The 17,459-nt window shown below is 43.4% G+C and overlaps 1 protein-coding gene across 1 annotated transcript; it reads right to left on the reverse strand.

Moving 5' to 3' along the window:
* Nucleotides 1-283: 283 nt before the first annotated feature.
* Nucleotides 284-10,244, reverse strand: AKIP1 (A-kinase interacting protein 1). Its single transcript, XM_033153006.1, has 7 exons — nt 10,074-10,244; nt 8,110-8,258; nt 5,734-5,775; nt 4,646-4,729; nt 3,099-3,212; nt 2,403-2,498; nt 284-667 (listed from the first exon to the last, which is right to left on the reverse strand). Exons 2-7 carry the CDS (start codon nt 8,242-8,244, stop codon nt 539-541), a joined length of 600 nt encoding a protein of 199 aa, XP_033008897.1. The 5' UTR covers nt 8,245-8,258; nt 10,074-10,244; the 3' UTR covers nt 284-538.
* Between the last annotated feature and the right edge of the window lie 7,215 nt (nt 10,245-17,459).

Genomic DNA, 17,459 nt, shown 5'->3' on the forward strand with positions numbered 1-17,459 from the left:
GTTGTGTTCAGTCGTTCAGTCATGTCCGACTCTTCGCGACCCCATGGACCAGAGGGAAGTAGTGTTTTACAAATGAATAAATATGCTCTGTTAGCGGCAAAGCATTTTAGTTTAGGATTCAGCCACCAATATCTGTGACTGACTAAACGGTGCACTCTGCGGTTACCTGGAACTACAGTATGTATCTAAATAAGACTCCCCTTTCTGTTCTGTTGATTTCAATAGCCTCTGCCATTACAATAGCAGTTCCTTTGGTAAAGTAAATGACGAAGAATTTAAAGTCTTTTCAAGAACATTTGCACTTTTAAATTTATTGTTTACAAGGCATTGTATAGTATAAAAGTGAAAATACACATGATTCAAGTTAGGGCAAATGTGGACAAAGTTTCACACTATAATATACAGACAGCATAAAACCTGAGATCATATTTAATTATATAGGGTAAATAGCCTGGGAAGATTTTATTTAAAAAGTGACACTTGAAAGACACCGAAATCTATTTCATTTGTTACCTTGATGAAAAAGAAAGACTATCCATCATAAATCAAAGGTCAAATTTACGCTTTCCCCTGACCGAACGTCTACCAGATGTGTTTGTTTGACTGTGTTGTCATACGAAGAGGCAGAGACTGTGTAAGTGCCAGGAGAAACTTCAATGTAGATATCCTGAATATAAAATATACATGTCAAGATTTTTCAAATCAAAAACCCAATCATGTTCTTATGCTAAACAGCCCCAACTACTAAAATAAATGTTTAACTATTTGAGGGGAAAAAATCTCTTAACAAATTTCTTAACCATAGCATATGAACGCAAAGATGCAAAACTCAACTTGTCCTAGACGTCAACTGACAAGACCAAAAATGCTGGTGGTGAGAGAGGAGGAGAGCAGCAGCTCTGAGATGCTTAGATAATATTTGGCACCCTTGCCCTTGTGGTAACACAAAGGGATGCAATTCCCTTGGCTGACTGATGAAGTGGGTTGCTCAATTAAGTTGTTGTCACTTTAGGTGAGAGCTATGGTTGAGGCTGAATGTGAAGAGACACCTCTGGGTGAGAGCCAGGGGTATCTGGAGAGCAGCTGGCCAGGTGAGAGCATGACTGGTGATTGGAGGGAGAGGCTCCCAAGCGTAGGTCAGGTGAATTGTATGGTTGGGTGGGGTATTTGGTGTATGGATAACTGTAAGGACATCCTCCTCTTGTAAGATGTGCAGGTGGTGGTGTGAGATTTATATTTTTATATACTGTACAGTGGTACCTCTACTTATGGACGCGATCTGTTCCGGGGTGCCGTTCGCACCCTGAAAAGTCCGTAAGTAGAGCGCTGCTTCTGCGTGTGACACGATAGAGGGCTCCTGCGCATGCGCAAAGTGTGCAGATTGCGCATGCGCGAAGCGTGCAGATTGCTCCTGTGCACGCGCAAAGGGGCAAACTGCGTTCGTAACATGAAAAAACACAACATGAAGCAAACGCAACTTGAGGTGTGACTGTATAATCAGAGGGTGACTTATTGATTGCTTATGTTTGGAAGTTTCCAAGGCACTTTGAAGACAAAATTGCCTGCCTTCAAGACTTAGGTCATCACTTTAACATGTCTGAGTGATGGGCCTGACACACCATCTAGTCAGTTTTTGTGGATCAGCTTGAGCTTTAGAATGTGGACTAAAGTACGTTCAGCTGGCCAAGTGCCCCCTTAACCCTTGTCCATCATTGCTTATTTGAGATAGCCAGGGGTGTGTGTGTGTAGATGAGTCCAGGATGTGATAAATGTAGGGCTACCATGCCCTAAACAACTTTGGTCGAGAGAGACCTTCTCCCATACAGACCTGCATGGTTACTATGATCTAATAAAGTCTTCCTGGTTGTGCCACAGCCTGTTGAGGTCCACCCTGCAGCAAAAAGGGGGAGGGCCTTTTCTGTTATGGTGCCCACCCTTTGGAACAGGACCCTCCCTACTGTACTTGGTTTCCAGCACCTGCTAAAAATACATGTGTTCTCCCGGACCTTTGCTGCTCATTAATACCAGATTGTTGTGGTTGTCCTGTAAGACTCCTGAGGCTATTGCTCTTATTGTATTATTTAATGAATTTTATTGCAAACCACCTTTTTAAATGTAAGACAATATAAAGAAGTTTTAAATAAATAAAATTATAAAATGAAAATACTGTCACTAACAAAGAATTTTGCTTATGTTCAGGAGCATGTCGGTTGATGGAGCTGGGAGGGGAAGTCACCATGGAGTGTGTTTGTGGGTTCCTCCATGTAAGAACCAATACCATTTCTTTCATTCCGGAAGCACCACACATTCTAATGCATCGCACAATTGAATGCCTGTGCACCCTACGCAGAAAAAAACAAGACCCACAGAAGCCTTAAAATGTTAAGTGAACATATACTTGCTTTTGTTTTATGTTCAGCATTCTCTGCTGGAATTAAAGCAGCTGTATCTGTATCAGGACAGCCAGGTTCTTCCACTATTGGGACATTTTTACTTTCCTAGAAAGAGCAGATATTGTTTATTATGCAATCTCAAGCTGGATGTGACCAAGTTCAGCCTATCCACCCGCCTCAGGCAAACAGACCTAATCCAAATCAGCACAAAGCAAGTATCAAGAAGGTGCCTGTAGCAGCTTCAGAGGCATATCTGGGGGGGGGGGGAGGCAGGGGGGGCAGACTGGGAGCCACACCACGGGGGGGGGCACTTACTGTGGGGCCTACAGTGCGGCCAAGCCACGTGTCTCTCCTGCCAGGAGACTCCTGGGAAGGATAATTCTGGAAGGATAGGATAATACAGTAGGAAGATGTCCACAGGAGGAGATACCCATACTGATAACAAAATGCCCCTTAAGGCAATGTTGGAAGATTCTTACAAATAAATTACAAATTTATATGTCATTTAGAAGATTGGCAGAGGCTTGGTTGAAGCGGCATCAAGAGACTCCTTTGAGTAAGCTGACCCTTGGGCAACATATCTTTGCTTAAAATAGGGATGGCTAACCTGTGGCCCTCAAAGTGTAATCCAACAATGTTTGGGGGTTGGGGCCTACAGATTAGCCATTCCTAGCTTAAAAGGAAAATTATGTTCGGTACACTCACCTCAATTTCAAATGCCTTTAGCAAGTTTTCAGATGACTCCCTGCTGTGGTATCTGAATATATGTGCAACTTCGTACTCTTTGAACTGAAATGGTGGTACGCAACAGTAATAGTTCTGGAATAGAGTTGAAGAAGAAAATATTACTAAACCAAGAAGTAGGCGTGGCGCTAAAATAATGAAATGTCTTAATGTGGGCCTGCCCCATGAAGATGTGAGCAACAATTCCCTCGTCTCTGCTGCCACCAGAAGGACAAATGTGAAAGGACTTTGTCAGACAGAAATGCCTGTAAATCAGGGGTTAGGAACCTGTGGCCTTCCAGATGTAGCTGGACTACAACTGCCACCATCCTTGACTATTGGCCATGCTGGCCAGGACTGATGGGAGTTGGAGTCCAAAAACATCTACAAGGTCACAGCTTTCCCATTTCTGCTACAAGTAAGATGACTAACTCCTCCTTCCGCATTCTACTCCATGTGGTTGGATCCCTTTCCTGAAAATGGGAAATTGGGATGTCTCTTGATTCATATTTGGCCCACGCTAATCGCTGCCCTCAGAGCAAGCACTTGGAAGTGTTGGAGTAATTAAACAAGTGTAGAAATTGGTACTGCGAAGACAGAAGAAGCCTGCAACCCTAAGAAATGTCAAAATGAAAGCCCTGCCAATAATCCCACAAAAGTTACTAGCCTGCAAAGAAACTTAACAGCCTGTTTCTCCATGTTGGCCATGGAGGCAGGAAATCCCAGAAATGCAGGCTTCAACTCTCGGCAGGATAGTAAGAAAAAGCTTGCCTCTTCTGCCAAGCTGGCCAGTGGAGGGGCAGATTGCTCTGTTCCTCTTCTGCTAGCCCACTGTGGTCCCATGCTGTACAGCTATCACAGTAGCTATACAGGCTATCAGAAGAGGGACAGGCTGATCTTGCATGGACTTTCTAGCTGCAGGAGAGTTTTTAAATAGAAGGCTGAAATAAAATATTCCTGAATGTCGGCTTGAAAGTGTATGGTCAACACCTGGTGAAATCTCTGAAGTTCCAGGGAAGATGGAGGGAGGGCTAGGTAGGGTTCAATACTAAGCATGGTTCCTTACCTTTCCTCTTTCGTGTTAGACATGAGAAATGATTGATGGGGGAAAAAACCCCTGAACATTTCCACCCTGTCAAAGGGATCTCTTGAGGAAGCTGACAAAGATACTCATGGAATAGAATCCAGACTTGCTTGATGGCGATTTTGTGTTCCTTCAGCCCACTGAGTTTTGATAATTTAACACAGTATAAACTGGTATTTCCTAAAATGCAGTTGCAATAAAGCCTTAATATGGCTTGCTGGTAGAACTCATGCTTTACACGCACAAGGTGTCAGATTCAACATCCGGGCCAGGAGAGAGCCCTGCCTAAATCCCTGGAGAGCCACTGCCAGTCGGTGAAGACAGCTGAGCTACATCGACCGATGGTATGTAAGGCAGCTTCCTATGTCCCTAATAGTTGTCGCTCAAGCTTCTGTACTTGACTCCCACCACAGCAGTCATTGCTTCCATCTCAAGAACCATTTACCTCGCATTCTGCCGAGATGTGGCCCATGTGTTCAGCAACAGAAGCAAAAGCAGCAGCAAGACATGCATCTTCGTCCTCGCCTTCCTGTTTCCATGAAACAAAATGTCCTGTCACTATGAAAACAATGGTAAATATACAGCCCAAAAGGGCAACACAGCGGTTGTGTTTGCATGTCATTTTTTATACTGAAATCTCCATAATAAATTGTAGTTTACTGTGATAGGAACAAGTCATAGCAAGCCTCTGGCTTGTGCTTTCCTTTCCATTATCCTCCACCACTGTAGAATGAAAACTTTTGCTTTGGTTTTCATTAACCACAGTTTACTGTTCTATATATGCTGTTGGATCTACTTGCGAGTCTATTCACACATTCCCATATTCACAGAGGCACAGCATTGAAGATCTTTAATCTAGAGAAAATTGCCCACCACAGTGGTGACAATCAATTTAGAAATACTGCCTTGCTTACTTGGAAAAATGATTGAGAACCAACAAATATTGTCAAAATGAATCTGAAATGTTTTCATGAAATGGTTGGCAGCGAGTTAAATGATTTTGTAGCTTAGAAGTATCAATACAATAGAGAAATTAAGAATAGCAAGATGGCTAGTTGCATGGAGCAGGTGCTAAGAAACCAGCTGAGTTGCAATGGGATCCTAAACCCCCCAAAGGAAAAGCTGAAATGCAAAAGCCTGGGTGTTGGTTAATGCAAGTATTAGAAGACGGCAAGATTAAGGAAATGAGAAAACTTGGGATTGGAAAGTGAAGACACGAATAATCACTTCTCATGAGGAAGGGAGAGTAAACAGAAGTGATTTTCAAAGTTTCACCTTGACCTGTGGTGGTGTGGTTGCAACTGAACCCAAAGTTTCTTGTAGTGAAACCAATTCAGTTGGGTGGTGAGCCCTTTATAAGCAGAAGGTGAAAACTTGCATGTTTCCCTCTATCTTCTGAAAGGACCCTGTTGGCTCAGGATGTGATGGGGTGACTGAAGGTAGGCAAACCTTCCTAGGGAGTGCTGGTTCCAACCCTGGCTTCCTTAGATTCTAGTTAATAAAGTTTCAAAAACAGAAAAAGGCATTTCTTACATGATACGTAGCATTGGCCGTTGCTTTCCACGATGCTCCTGACTAATCCAAAGAAAACAAACACAGATGAGAGGCAGGTAAACAGGAAGAAAAGGCAAGGGAAAGGCCTAACTATGGCCCCTGAAGGCATCCAAGTATTGCAGCAGGCATGAAGCACAGGGTTTGTGGACATGTTTTGGATCTGTAAGATGTCCAGCAATAGGAAACAGGTTTTCTGGCATTAGCTCTAACACAATGGGCAATTGCTCTAATAACAATTCTGGAAAGAAGGAACATTGGATGCTAGTTTACAGAATCACTACTAAACATATCAATATAGGTTTCCCTAAATGGAGGTCATGAGAGGTCTCTGGCTAATCAGAACTCACATGGAGTATCCCTCATGAGGGAAGACAATGTCACTTTCCCAGGAAATGCATATTTAGACTTAATCCAATTACTGGTGGGAGATGATGGAAAAGCCCTCAGGGCCAAAAAGGAGCATATGCTTACATGAGATATAGCAAGAAACTAGTTAGGTTTGCAGCTATGTCATCATCAAAACGACTGTTCCTTCCTATGCACAGCTGCTATGGGAAGATATCCTGTTTAAACCAATGTTTCTGTCTCTGTTACTTTGCAATGGCAACACGCTCATTGCTCAGAGCAAAACCAAAATAGACACAGGGTTCCAGGGCATATGCTGAGTTTCAGCCGATCTGAGCTAAACCTTAAACTGTGGTTATTTTAACTATATTTTCTTGAAACAAACTGGCTTCATAGGGTCTGAAGCCACATAAGGCTTGTGTCTGCTCAGTGCCTGGATGGGTGACTACTTGGAAAACACATGAACACTACTTTGGGTTCCATGGCTGAAGAGAGGCAGGATATATCTGTACGACAATAAACTGTGGTTTGACGTTTCAGACAAACCAGTTAAGATTAACCACAGGTTGTCAGGGTTCTGATAACATGATGAACCACAGTTGTTGATGAACAGTAGCAAAAGATTCTGAACTACTCCTTGCAGCTCTTTATCCAATATCTGAAGATTATTATAAGCTATTATCAAGTGCTTCCTGCAGCTATCCAATCAAAGATACAGGATATTGAGAGTTGTGGCAGAATTCTATTCCCTTACCCTAAGAGTTGTGGAAGAATTCTGTTCTTTTGCTCACCAACCCTGCCTTGACTTCATGCACCTCAAGGGTTATGATGAGACACTACATATCCTCTAAAGGGGGTAGCATGAATTTTTTTCATTTTAATTATATAGAGAGATTTTCATTTCAGTTCCATTTCTGGTATTGAAAAAAATCCTCTTAATTTCTGAAGTAAACATTTGAGTGGTTTCTTTTGAATTATTGCTGCTTCAGAGAAGATTTCAGTCTTGCACAGTTTGCTGTGGACTGAGTACGTGTCATTTTAACAAATGAAACAACAACAACTGTTTGCCTCCCATTTGGTTTTACCTGACATTTTCTGTCTTATTCAGAGTCCCACGTCTAACAAATGGCGGGCAAAAATAACTTGCTTGATGATTCAAGAAAGAAAATGTAGGCAGAAAGTTAACAGGTAAAGGAAAACACAGATGGCACATGTAATAATAATATTTTACATACCTACATGCAAAGCGAACCTTTGGGAAAAGGCAGTATCTACAGTGACAATTATATTTAGCAATCTTTGTAATGAGCCAAGTAGCAACCCCTGTTCAGTTATACAAGCAATCTTGTAAGGTGCACAACAGAAACAGATAAGGCCTTATCATCTGGAACCAGAATAGCCAGCTGTTGTTGGACTCCAACTCCATCAGCCTCAGTGAGCAAGGCCAATGGTTGGGGATAATGGGAACAATGAGAACCCCAAAGAATCATTAGGTGACACCAGAGTCGGACCAGCTATTAGGCAGGGTGAGGTCGCTGCCTCAGGTGGCAAAGCCCCCCAAGCGAGCCCATCAGCGCTGACTTCAGGCAAGATCACATCCACTTTGGGCGAGACCTCACCCAAAATCTTGCAGAGCATGCAAGAGCTCGCTCAAAATCAGCACAATCTTGCCTGAAATGGGCTGTAGTGGCTGTGGTGCTTCTTTGCCAGCAAATGGAACAGGGTGCGCAGTAGCAGTTATGGCATCGTCATCAGTGGCACGGTGGCACTTCCCATTTTGCCTCAGGTGGCAAAATTGGATGCACCACCCCTGGGTAACGTTGTCTACTCTCTTTGTTGGTGCATCTGGAGTGAAACCGAGCTCTTAACCATAGTGGGCCAGCAGTACGCTGAGGACATTCAGCTCTGTTTAGAGGTATTATTACAACTTACTCACAATGGAACAACAGCTTCTCGGTAGCATTAAAAGGTTCAGGAATGGAAGCAGCTGCCTTTGGTTACAGCACTTACCTGAAAAGTCCTTTGAAATGTAGCAGGCAATGGCCAGTTCAATTTCCGTGTTCTTGCCCGCTCCAGAACTTCTTGGGCCAGTGTTGCTGTGCGCTGCATGCGATAGCGGTTCAACCTTGTATCTCGGGATTCCATTTCTCGTGTCCCGACTTTAAAAAAATAGCCCAATGAATTTGTTCAGGCAGTCACAAACAAACACGCTAACCAAAAAGACAGAGGGAGAAGATCAGTAACAAAACTACATTTCCTAGCCATCTCCCCAAAGATTTGGGTTCTTTTTTCATTACCCCAAAGCTGCCCTGCTCTCATTTAGTGAAGCCCACAACTCAGCAGCCCCTCTGTGTTGGGAGGTGGGGGGATACAGGCTGGCATTTTAATGCCAAGAAGATCATCTGGAGGCTTCAAAATGCTTGCATGCATGAGGAGCCCCACTCCCATACCAAATACCCATCTGAAAGCACCTGCTCAAGCTGCTTAACATTCCCACTCACCTCTCCTTTGCCTGTTAAGCAAGCAGGCAGCAGTGATGAGGAGCAGGGAACTAGTGGCAATGACCTGGTTCATATGCAATGCTAAGTGCTGGTTTAGCATTATATGAAGGAGTCTTGGGCACGCATGGACTCCCTTCCTCTGCCCTCCCCTGGTGCAGCTGCGAGATGACTTCTGTTTTTAATTCCCCATTGTTTAGTGTTACATCTAGTTTAGTGCCAAACTGTAGCTAGCTTTAACTAGAATTTAGGAAAAGAAGACTTCACAAGCCATCATTTCAAGCTGGCTTTCCCCGCTGAAACATAATTAAGGCAAACAATACTTTGTCTGGGTTCAGACAGAACATTACAATCTTGCCCTCACAGCCATGCCCAAGGAAGATCGGGGAGAGCTGTTAAGTCCAAGGCTTGTTCACATAACATTAAGCCACAGTGTTATGCCTTGTGCAATACAATCAGTGACATTATGTCACCACACTATGTATGGCCCTGCAAGCCAATGAAGGGAAGGAGGAGAAGAGAAGGTAACACACGTCACACAAATGATATCATGCTACTACACAGGGCAAGTTCAGGTGACTATATCTCAGCTTAATAAGTCAATATATAAGTAAACCTCTTGCCTCCCCCCCCACCTGCCCCCTTCACAGGATGAGCATTCAAACTGGGAAACTATACCTTTCGGTTTCAAAACAAGCCTGGGCATTAAATAAATTGATTTAATATCCTGGATTGTTTCAACGCTAGGACTTACAGGGCGCTTCCAGAAGGGGGCTAAATACTGTAAAAGAGATATTGGCAACATGTTTTTCTTTTTTTAGAAAAACTTATCAGATTTTTACCAGAAATGGTACATTGCGGTTCAATTGGGAAGGGATACAGACCGGCCTTTTGATGACATCACCACCAGGATGCTGCAAGAAAAAGAAAAAAAAGCGCTTCCGTGCACAAGGAGCACCACTCCCACCCAAAGCACACCTCTGGAAGCACCTAGTTTCCCTATTTAGACAAAAAAATGGGGCACATGTGGCTTTGGGGTTTGATTACTCACCCTACAAAAGGAGCAATAGTCTCGTTCTTATCTCAGCTTATTAAGCGAAGGCATGATAAATACCGGTAATCCAAACGGGGCAACATTACATTACAGGGGCGCACACTGCAAAGCGAGAGCACAAATAAAGCAATGCTCGTGCTTCCCTCTTGTGCCGCGGAAGAGGAGCGACTTTATTTGCTTGTGCACTATTTCCACTTATAGACCTCGAAGCGGCTTAAGCGATTAACAGCCTCCGCCAGCTACGGCTCGCATCACCTCCAGCTGCGTTGGCGGGAGCTGGTTGTCCAGCACACGCGGAGGGCACCAGGTTGGAGAAAGGCGCAGTTCACAAGACCCTCCCTAGGGGATCCTTCCTCTCCCGCGCGCGCGCTCCGCTGAGAAGGCGCACGTGCTCCCTCTACCGGCAGGCTGGGGGAACTCACCGTCAGCCGTACTTCCTGGGGGAACTCAGCAATGAGCGGCGATAACTGAGCCGATCAACCCGCGTGAAGCCCCCGCATCCCTTTTAAAGCGTCAGCGGCCAAAGGAGCAGCCGCTGACGTCACCAAGCAGCCGCTCTCCTTTTCTACGAGCTTCTAACGGCGGCGAACGGGTGTGTCCCTGTTTAGCGGGCGGCTCTGCGTCACAAAGGGCGTGCGTGACGACCCGCCTTCTTCCTCCCGAAGGGTGACCTCCGTAAAGCGGCGGTTCTGCTGCCGCTGGCTCGGTGGAACCCGGCGGGACTCGGTTCTGAGTAAACACGCGTGGGGCGGCGGTTGTGTGCACGCGCCATTCAGAAGCGTGTCCCAACGCGAGTCAGCGGAAAGGCTGGAAAAGAGGAAAAGGCTGCAACCTCTTGCACACGTACACGTTGGCTTTCACTGGACTTGCTTCTGAGTAAACGTGCATAGAGCTCTGCTGCCTTGCGGATGTCAGTCTTGAGTCCAATGGGCACCGAGAAAGGATCCACTTGTTATACTCTAGATGTGGCAGTGCTCCCTGGTTGTGCTGCAGAGCATCTGGTTTCTCTTTAAGTCACATCCACACCATGGCTTTCCCCAAGGAAGCTTGAGAACTGTAGGGTGCTGAGATTTGTAGCTCTGTTACAAGTCTACAGTTCCCAGGGTTATTTGCAAGAAGCCATGACTTTTGATGGGATATAAATGTGCTTTTGGTGTATGGTGTGGGTGTCACCTTGCACCACAGTCCTAGGCATGTTTACCCAAAAATTCTGCCCTTGTTGAATAGAGCTGGTTTCAGTGCCATTCTACTCTGGAGTGTCCAAGTGGAATTTACTTCTGACTATGGTACATCTAGGTTAAGACTGGGATGTTAATCTCCCGACTAAAAATCCTCAAGATAAATGCTGAACACAGAATAGCCTTCTTTCAAACAGGCTCACTACAAAGTATGGTTGCCACCTTTTGTAAGCTTCCGTTACTCTGTCCCAGCTTCTGCCAACCTAGCAGTTCAACAGCACACCAGTGCAAGTAGATAAATAGGTACTGCTGCGGTGGGAAGGTAAACAGTGTTTCCGTGCGCTGCTCTGGTTTCGCCAGAAGTGGCTTAGTCATGCTGGCCACATGACCTGGAAAGCTGTCTGTGGACAAATGCCGGCTCCCTCGGCCTGAAGCGAGATGAGCGCTGCACCGCATAAATGCCTTTGACTGGACTTAACCGTCCTGGGGTCCTTTACCTTTAACTTTTACCTAGCGTTTTGATTATGCCATTTAAAAACTTTTTCAAGTTGCTACCTATGGAATCTGTTAAAGAGAATGGAGAATGCCAGAGCTATCTTTTTTACTTTATTATGTATTCTGTCCAGTTGGCAACCCTAATTCTGAGCCATTTCCCTGGGATTCCTGGTATATTCTAAAGGTCTATATATAAAGTATTTGGTTCCAGTTGCTGGTTCTAGTTCCAGTTGCTGGTGGTTATTCTGCTGCCTGCCTGGGGCTTTCAGGTTCCGGCCAGCCTAAACATTGGCACCACCCCTGACCAAGAAGTTCCATGGTGGGCTGTGTGAATCCAGAACTAGCTCCACAGAAAAAAAGAGTGGCTGGAGGGACAGGGTTGAATCCAGCTCTCTGCCCACCCACACTTGTGGGATATTTGGTTTTAATTTTATTTATATTGGCAAAAGCTTCTGTCGTGGCTTTTACTGGTGGAATTTTGTGCCAGAAATTTAAGAGAGGCATGGGTAACTATTACATTATTGGGATGCAGGCCTTTGGGTGGAATCTGATTAAATGGTCATAGATCTTTATGAAGCTACTGTGTTTGTTGTCTGCAACAATTTTAAGACACTGTAGTTGTCTTGTTCTGGGTTTTATTAATGTTAACTGTTATTTATTTATTTACTTGTTTGTTTGTTTGTTTGTTTGTTTGTTTATTCACCATGTTATAATCCATCCTGGGATCTCTACCCGATGAAGGGTAGTTTAGAAATTAAAATACATACATACATACATACATACATACATACATATACATAAACAAAATCGAAAATTCTTTCTAGTAGCACCTTAGAGACCAACTGAGTTTGTTCCTGGTATGAGCTTTTGTGTGCATGCACACTTCTTCAGATACACTGAAACAGAAGTCACCAGATCCTTAAATATAGTGGGGGAGTGGGGACTATACATATACATACATACTCAATTTTTGTTTTTACATTTCCAGCTTACCTAAACTGAGCCCTCAGTACAGCTTACAAATATATTGGGTGTTGGAGTTCTGCAGATGTTTTCAAATATTTACCAGAACAGTACCTGCAAAATCTTTGGGTTTTGTATGACATCAGAGTTCTAAGCTAAAAAGCTTTGTTCTTCCAAGTGCAATTTTCTTCAGCCAGACAATAGTTTCTTTTGACTGTTAAGAACATTTCTGCCCCATTGTGCAAGGATTTGCATCCATGCACAGCTATCCATGCTGTCAGCAATTTGGTTGTTGGGCTATTTGGAAACTGCTGACTATGTAATGCAATGCACTGAGGAACATCTTTGCCTGGAATTGCCTTTTATGAGGAGCAGATGAACTCTTTATTATGTGCTACAGAAGGCTGTGACCTTCTGCATATAAGGCTGCTTTTTGGATTATGAAGGATTGTCAGCAGAGTATTACTATTCAGAGCAATCACTTCCTCTAATAGCAAACTTAGGTGGTTAACTGACAATCAGTTTGGCAGTGAAATGAGGACACCCGAACATAATGTAGTTTAAAGTTAATTCAATGCACAATGAAATCACATGGCTTCCCCTGAATAATTATGGGAACTGCGGTTCCCCATTACAGAGCTACAGCCCCCAACATGCTTAACAAACTACAGTTCTGAGGATTATTTGGGGAAGAATGTGCTTTAAATATATTTAAACTGGCTGCTAGGAGCCTTTGAGTTTACAGAATGTTGATAGCTGTTGACCTGGGGTTGGGAGCTAAAGAAAAGTCAGGCAGACTGCAAGTCTGCTAATGAGTGTGTGACTGAGAGCACTTTTAAGATACAGAATGTTCATGTTCAGCTGAACACAAAACCAGAGAAAAGGGGGAATGGAAGGCTAAGGAAGAAACCCCTGACAGCTTAGAGTATGTATTCTGAAGAGGTGGAATTTAATAGTTGCATGGAAGATGAAATTTCAGTAAGTGTAGTTTTCATACTATTTTTAAAGGTGTAGGAGCTCTGACTTCTCTTTGAAATGGCTACCTAATTCTCCATTGTTAAGGAGTGGAAATGGTTACAATAAAGCAAGAGACCTTCAGCTTCTGAGGTAATTTTTTTTGCATCTCTATATATGTATGTGTTGTTGTGACCTACATAACACACTAAGCCAATATAAGTTGTACCTTATTGTCCTAAGCTCATCGGATTTTGATCCTAACATAAAATTTATTCTTAGTTTGCGAAATGAGAAAGCAGAACCATTAGTACATTAAAGGGTCATTAACCTATTTCCTTGCAGAGGTCATTAACTGAAGGTTTTGAGGGGAAGATAGATAAATTCTGAATCATCTCACATGCAATGCTTCTGGGGATTGTAATTTTAATATTTTACTTATGTGAAAAATGCCACTTTGAAAAACAGTGGGCAGATCATGAAACTTTGGGAAGTTATCGTTAAAATAACATAGAACATGCTGTGTATGAAAATGAAAAATGAGTCTGTAGGTTGACATTTTCATGGAATTACCCATTACAGCAATGAAGCTTGGATGCTGCTAAAGCATGGATAACTGTGGCTGCATCATTCATTTTTTGGGAGGGGATGCAGCCGGCACACCAAAGTTGGGAAAAGGGGCCACTTGGGCATTCAACAGCAATGGTAGATTGAGGAGCGATCCTGACTGTGAGTGAAACCATAGATGTTGCAACCACATCCACTACAAGCTGAATACAACCTCCACAGTCAGTTCTACTCAGTACTTTTTCTGGGGGTACACATACCCCTAAATATTTTGTGAATCTTTGTACTTTTGTCCATTTACTGTATTTATTTCTGAATTGAACGATAAAATGGTGATTTTCTTGAGTCAAAGTGAGAGTACCCCTAAACATATTTTTTTGGGGGGGGAGGGGAAAGCACTGGTTCTACCTACCTATAGAATCTCCATCTTATTTTGATTCAGCTTCAGTTCACTATCCCTCAAATCAACTGTCCCATTATTGACTGTAAGCACCTGTTTGGTGCATCTGCTGTATCACCTGGATTACCGTAAATGGAAAGAAAAAAATAGTTGGGTATCAATTGCATAGTGACAAACCTCCACAGCAACAATTGTTCCTATAATATCCAGAGCAATTTTATGGGTCACTCCACAATCAAGCCCTCTCTCTTGGTCAGATCATTTTCCAAATTACAGGCAATGTTGCTGTTCCCTCTGACTCAATTTTGCACCCATTCAACTTCATTAACTACAAACCCCAAAATCTGGGACCCTTTCTTCACGTTTACTCCTGCCTGCTTGCCCCTTCTCAAGTTGCCCTCCGCAGTTCTACTTAACACATGTGAATCAATTCCTCTGTTATTATTCTCTAATCCTTTTCTATGCCAGGATGAAACCTTTGTGGGTGAACTAGATAGAAACTTCTCTCTTCTATTGGGAGCAATGTTAAATTACCCCTGGAAAAGAAAAAAAATAGGGGAAATAATGATAGCAATAATAAACATTATTACTATTATTATTCATTATTAACATAATAATGAATGCCATCATTTATACATTATCCCCCCCCCCCCGAATGAAGTGAAGCTGCAACAGACAATCAGGCAGCCAGAAGGTCTTGGGCAGTATCATCTGTCATCTTTCCAGCAAATGGGGAATATGACCCATTTTCTGTTTACATTTTATAATCATCATACCCAAGTTGCTTCATTAGAGCAGCAGCCAGCTGTTTGCCAGAGATTTATTCTATAATAAACAACCATTTCCTGTATTGCTTGAGGGAGGGAGACATGACCAGCTAAGATCCTAATTCTGCAAAGCACAAGACCATGCCTGAGTAGTTGCTGAAAAAGGATTGAGAACAGAAAACCTGATGTTAAGCAACAAGATGACAGCTAAAATATTTATCATGATCTTAATTCTGTTTGCTTTGTGTAATAATGCAAAAATGTGGGGAAAGAAGGCACCCTACTGGAATTTTGTTTTGAAAGGGCTTTGGCAGCTGTTTTAGGCAATGGATTTTGGACAGTTCTTAGTTCCTATTAGGCTGCAGTCCTATACCCATTTACCTGAACACACTGGGGCTTATTTCTGAGTAAACATGCATAGGATTGCCCTATGTGTGTTGCCAGGTTCAACTGAGACACCTCCCCTATAACTAAGTTCCCTGAAATATTTTGTTTCTACATTTGGCAAGTGTTCCCAAAAGTATTAGTATACAAGTATTAGTATTAACAAAAATTCAGTTTTATGTATGTTTACTTGAGTAAGTCCCTCTGTTTCTAATGGGCCTTATGGCAAAATAAGTGTGAACAGGTCTATACAACGAAGGAAGTTTGAAATGAAGTATTTTAAAGCATCTTAAGCCTTAAATAGGTATAGATGTGCATGCATTGAGCAAAAAGAATAATATGCACATGGAAACAGATTCATGTGTTCACATTGCCTTGTTGGATGTGTTTCTTATATACAGCAAAGGCTTTAGATCATGCATCTCATACCTAGGATTCATATCTGGGACTCTTGTACAGTATTATGCCTCTCTGGTATCAGATTTGTGTACATGGTCCCTAATACATGGTTATCATCTGCTCTGACAGTAATAGTCATTTGTTTGGGGGAACAGGAGTCAGGGCTGAGCACCTCTACACTTCCTCTTTCCTCCATCAACTGCAACAGATGATTGGTGCTGTTATAGCTGGTAACATTTAACACTGGTGAACAAGCAGTACAGTGGACTGGGACCATGTGGGTCTGGGCTCAGTTCTTAAAACTATTGTTTCCGGGCTCAGCAATATTCCTAAAACTGTTGAGGCCAATCCCACTATCTATTCATTTTGTCTGCTTCATTGGTCTATAGAAGTTGAAACACAAACATACTGACCAAGAAGTGTATGTATACCAGCCATCATGATGGCTTAAGCTAGGCATCTGACACAAACTAGACAGCCAGAACAGTATTCTGGTTGCACATCATTTAGGATCTGATGTGGTGTAGTGGTTAAGAGGGGTAGACTCCTAATCTGGGGAACCGGGTTCGTGTCTCCACTCCTCCACATGCAGCTGCTGGGTGACCTTGGGCTAGTCACACTTCTCTGAAATCTCTCAGCCCCACTCACCTCACAGAGTGTTTGTTGTGGGGGAGGAAGGGAAAGGAGAATGTTAGCCGCTTTGAGACTCCTTCGGGTAGTGAAAAGCGGGATATCAAATCCAAACTCTTCTCTTCTTCTTGTCTCTTATGCTTAGAGGGCATCCATTGACCCATATCTCCCTGGTATGTTCATAACCCTGAATGTGCAGCGGAAAAGCAGTGAAATGTGCAGTGGAAACACAGATGATGGAGGTGGCCTTGCACACTTAACCCTTCATATCACCATATGGAAGCAGAGCTTCACCACTCTCCTAAGCTCAGCAGTAGTGATTCTAATGCTGACTCCTGCTTACTTGAGTGCTCACAGGAGGGATCCTTGTGCACAGATAACACAGTGTTGCATCAATTACATGGCTTGCCTAGATCAGGCTTCCTCAACCTTGGCCCTCCAGATGTTTTGAGACTACAATTCCCATCATCCCTGTGTTAGCATTTCACCCCTCCCTTTGTGAGAATCGTATGACTTGTGGTCTGAGAGAAGGGGGAGGGAACTGAGTCTTTGATCTCCCTATTTAACTTCTCTGTGCTATGCTATGCTATGTCAGTCTTGTCAGTTCAGACAGTCTTGTCTAGTCTATTCTATCTCTGCTGTAGATAAGGTGTGTGGAAGGAACTTAGCCACACAGGCTGTATAATCTGTATATATTGTAGCTTGTAGTTAACGTAGCCACAGCGTTTATTAGACCTCTGGAGTTAGTGCAGGTGCTCATGACACACCGTTGTGAGTCCAGTTATCCGGATTGAGCTGAAGGTGTTCCAGTCTTCTAGCCTGGCCCAGTCGGGGCACAAAGAGGGGCACAAGACGTGGGTAGATCCTGGCTTAAATCCACACCCTGACCACTGGTCCTGCTAGCTAGGGATCATGGGAGTTGTAGGCTCAAAATATCTGGAAGGCTGAGGTTGAGGAAGCCTGGCCTAGATCCTGTGACCCCCAAGGCTTGTGAAGGTAGCTTAGCAATTAAGCCTCATGACTTGGGGCAGACTATGGTATAAAAAGGGATGCAGGTGGCACTGTGGTCTA

The sequence above is a fragment of the Lacerta agilis genome, chromosome 1, assembly GCF_009819535.1.
Source record: "Lacerta agilis isolate rLacAgi1 chromosome 1, rLacAgi1.pri, whole genome shotgun sequence".
Classification (NCBI taxonomy): domain Eukaryota; kingdom Metazoa; phylum Chordata; class Lepidosauria; order Squamata; family Lacertidae; genus Lacerta; species Lacerta agilis.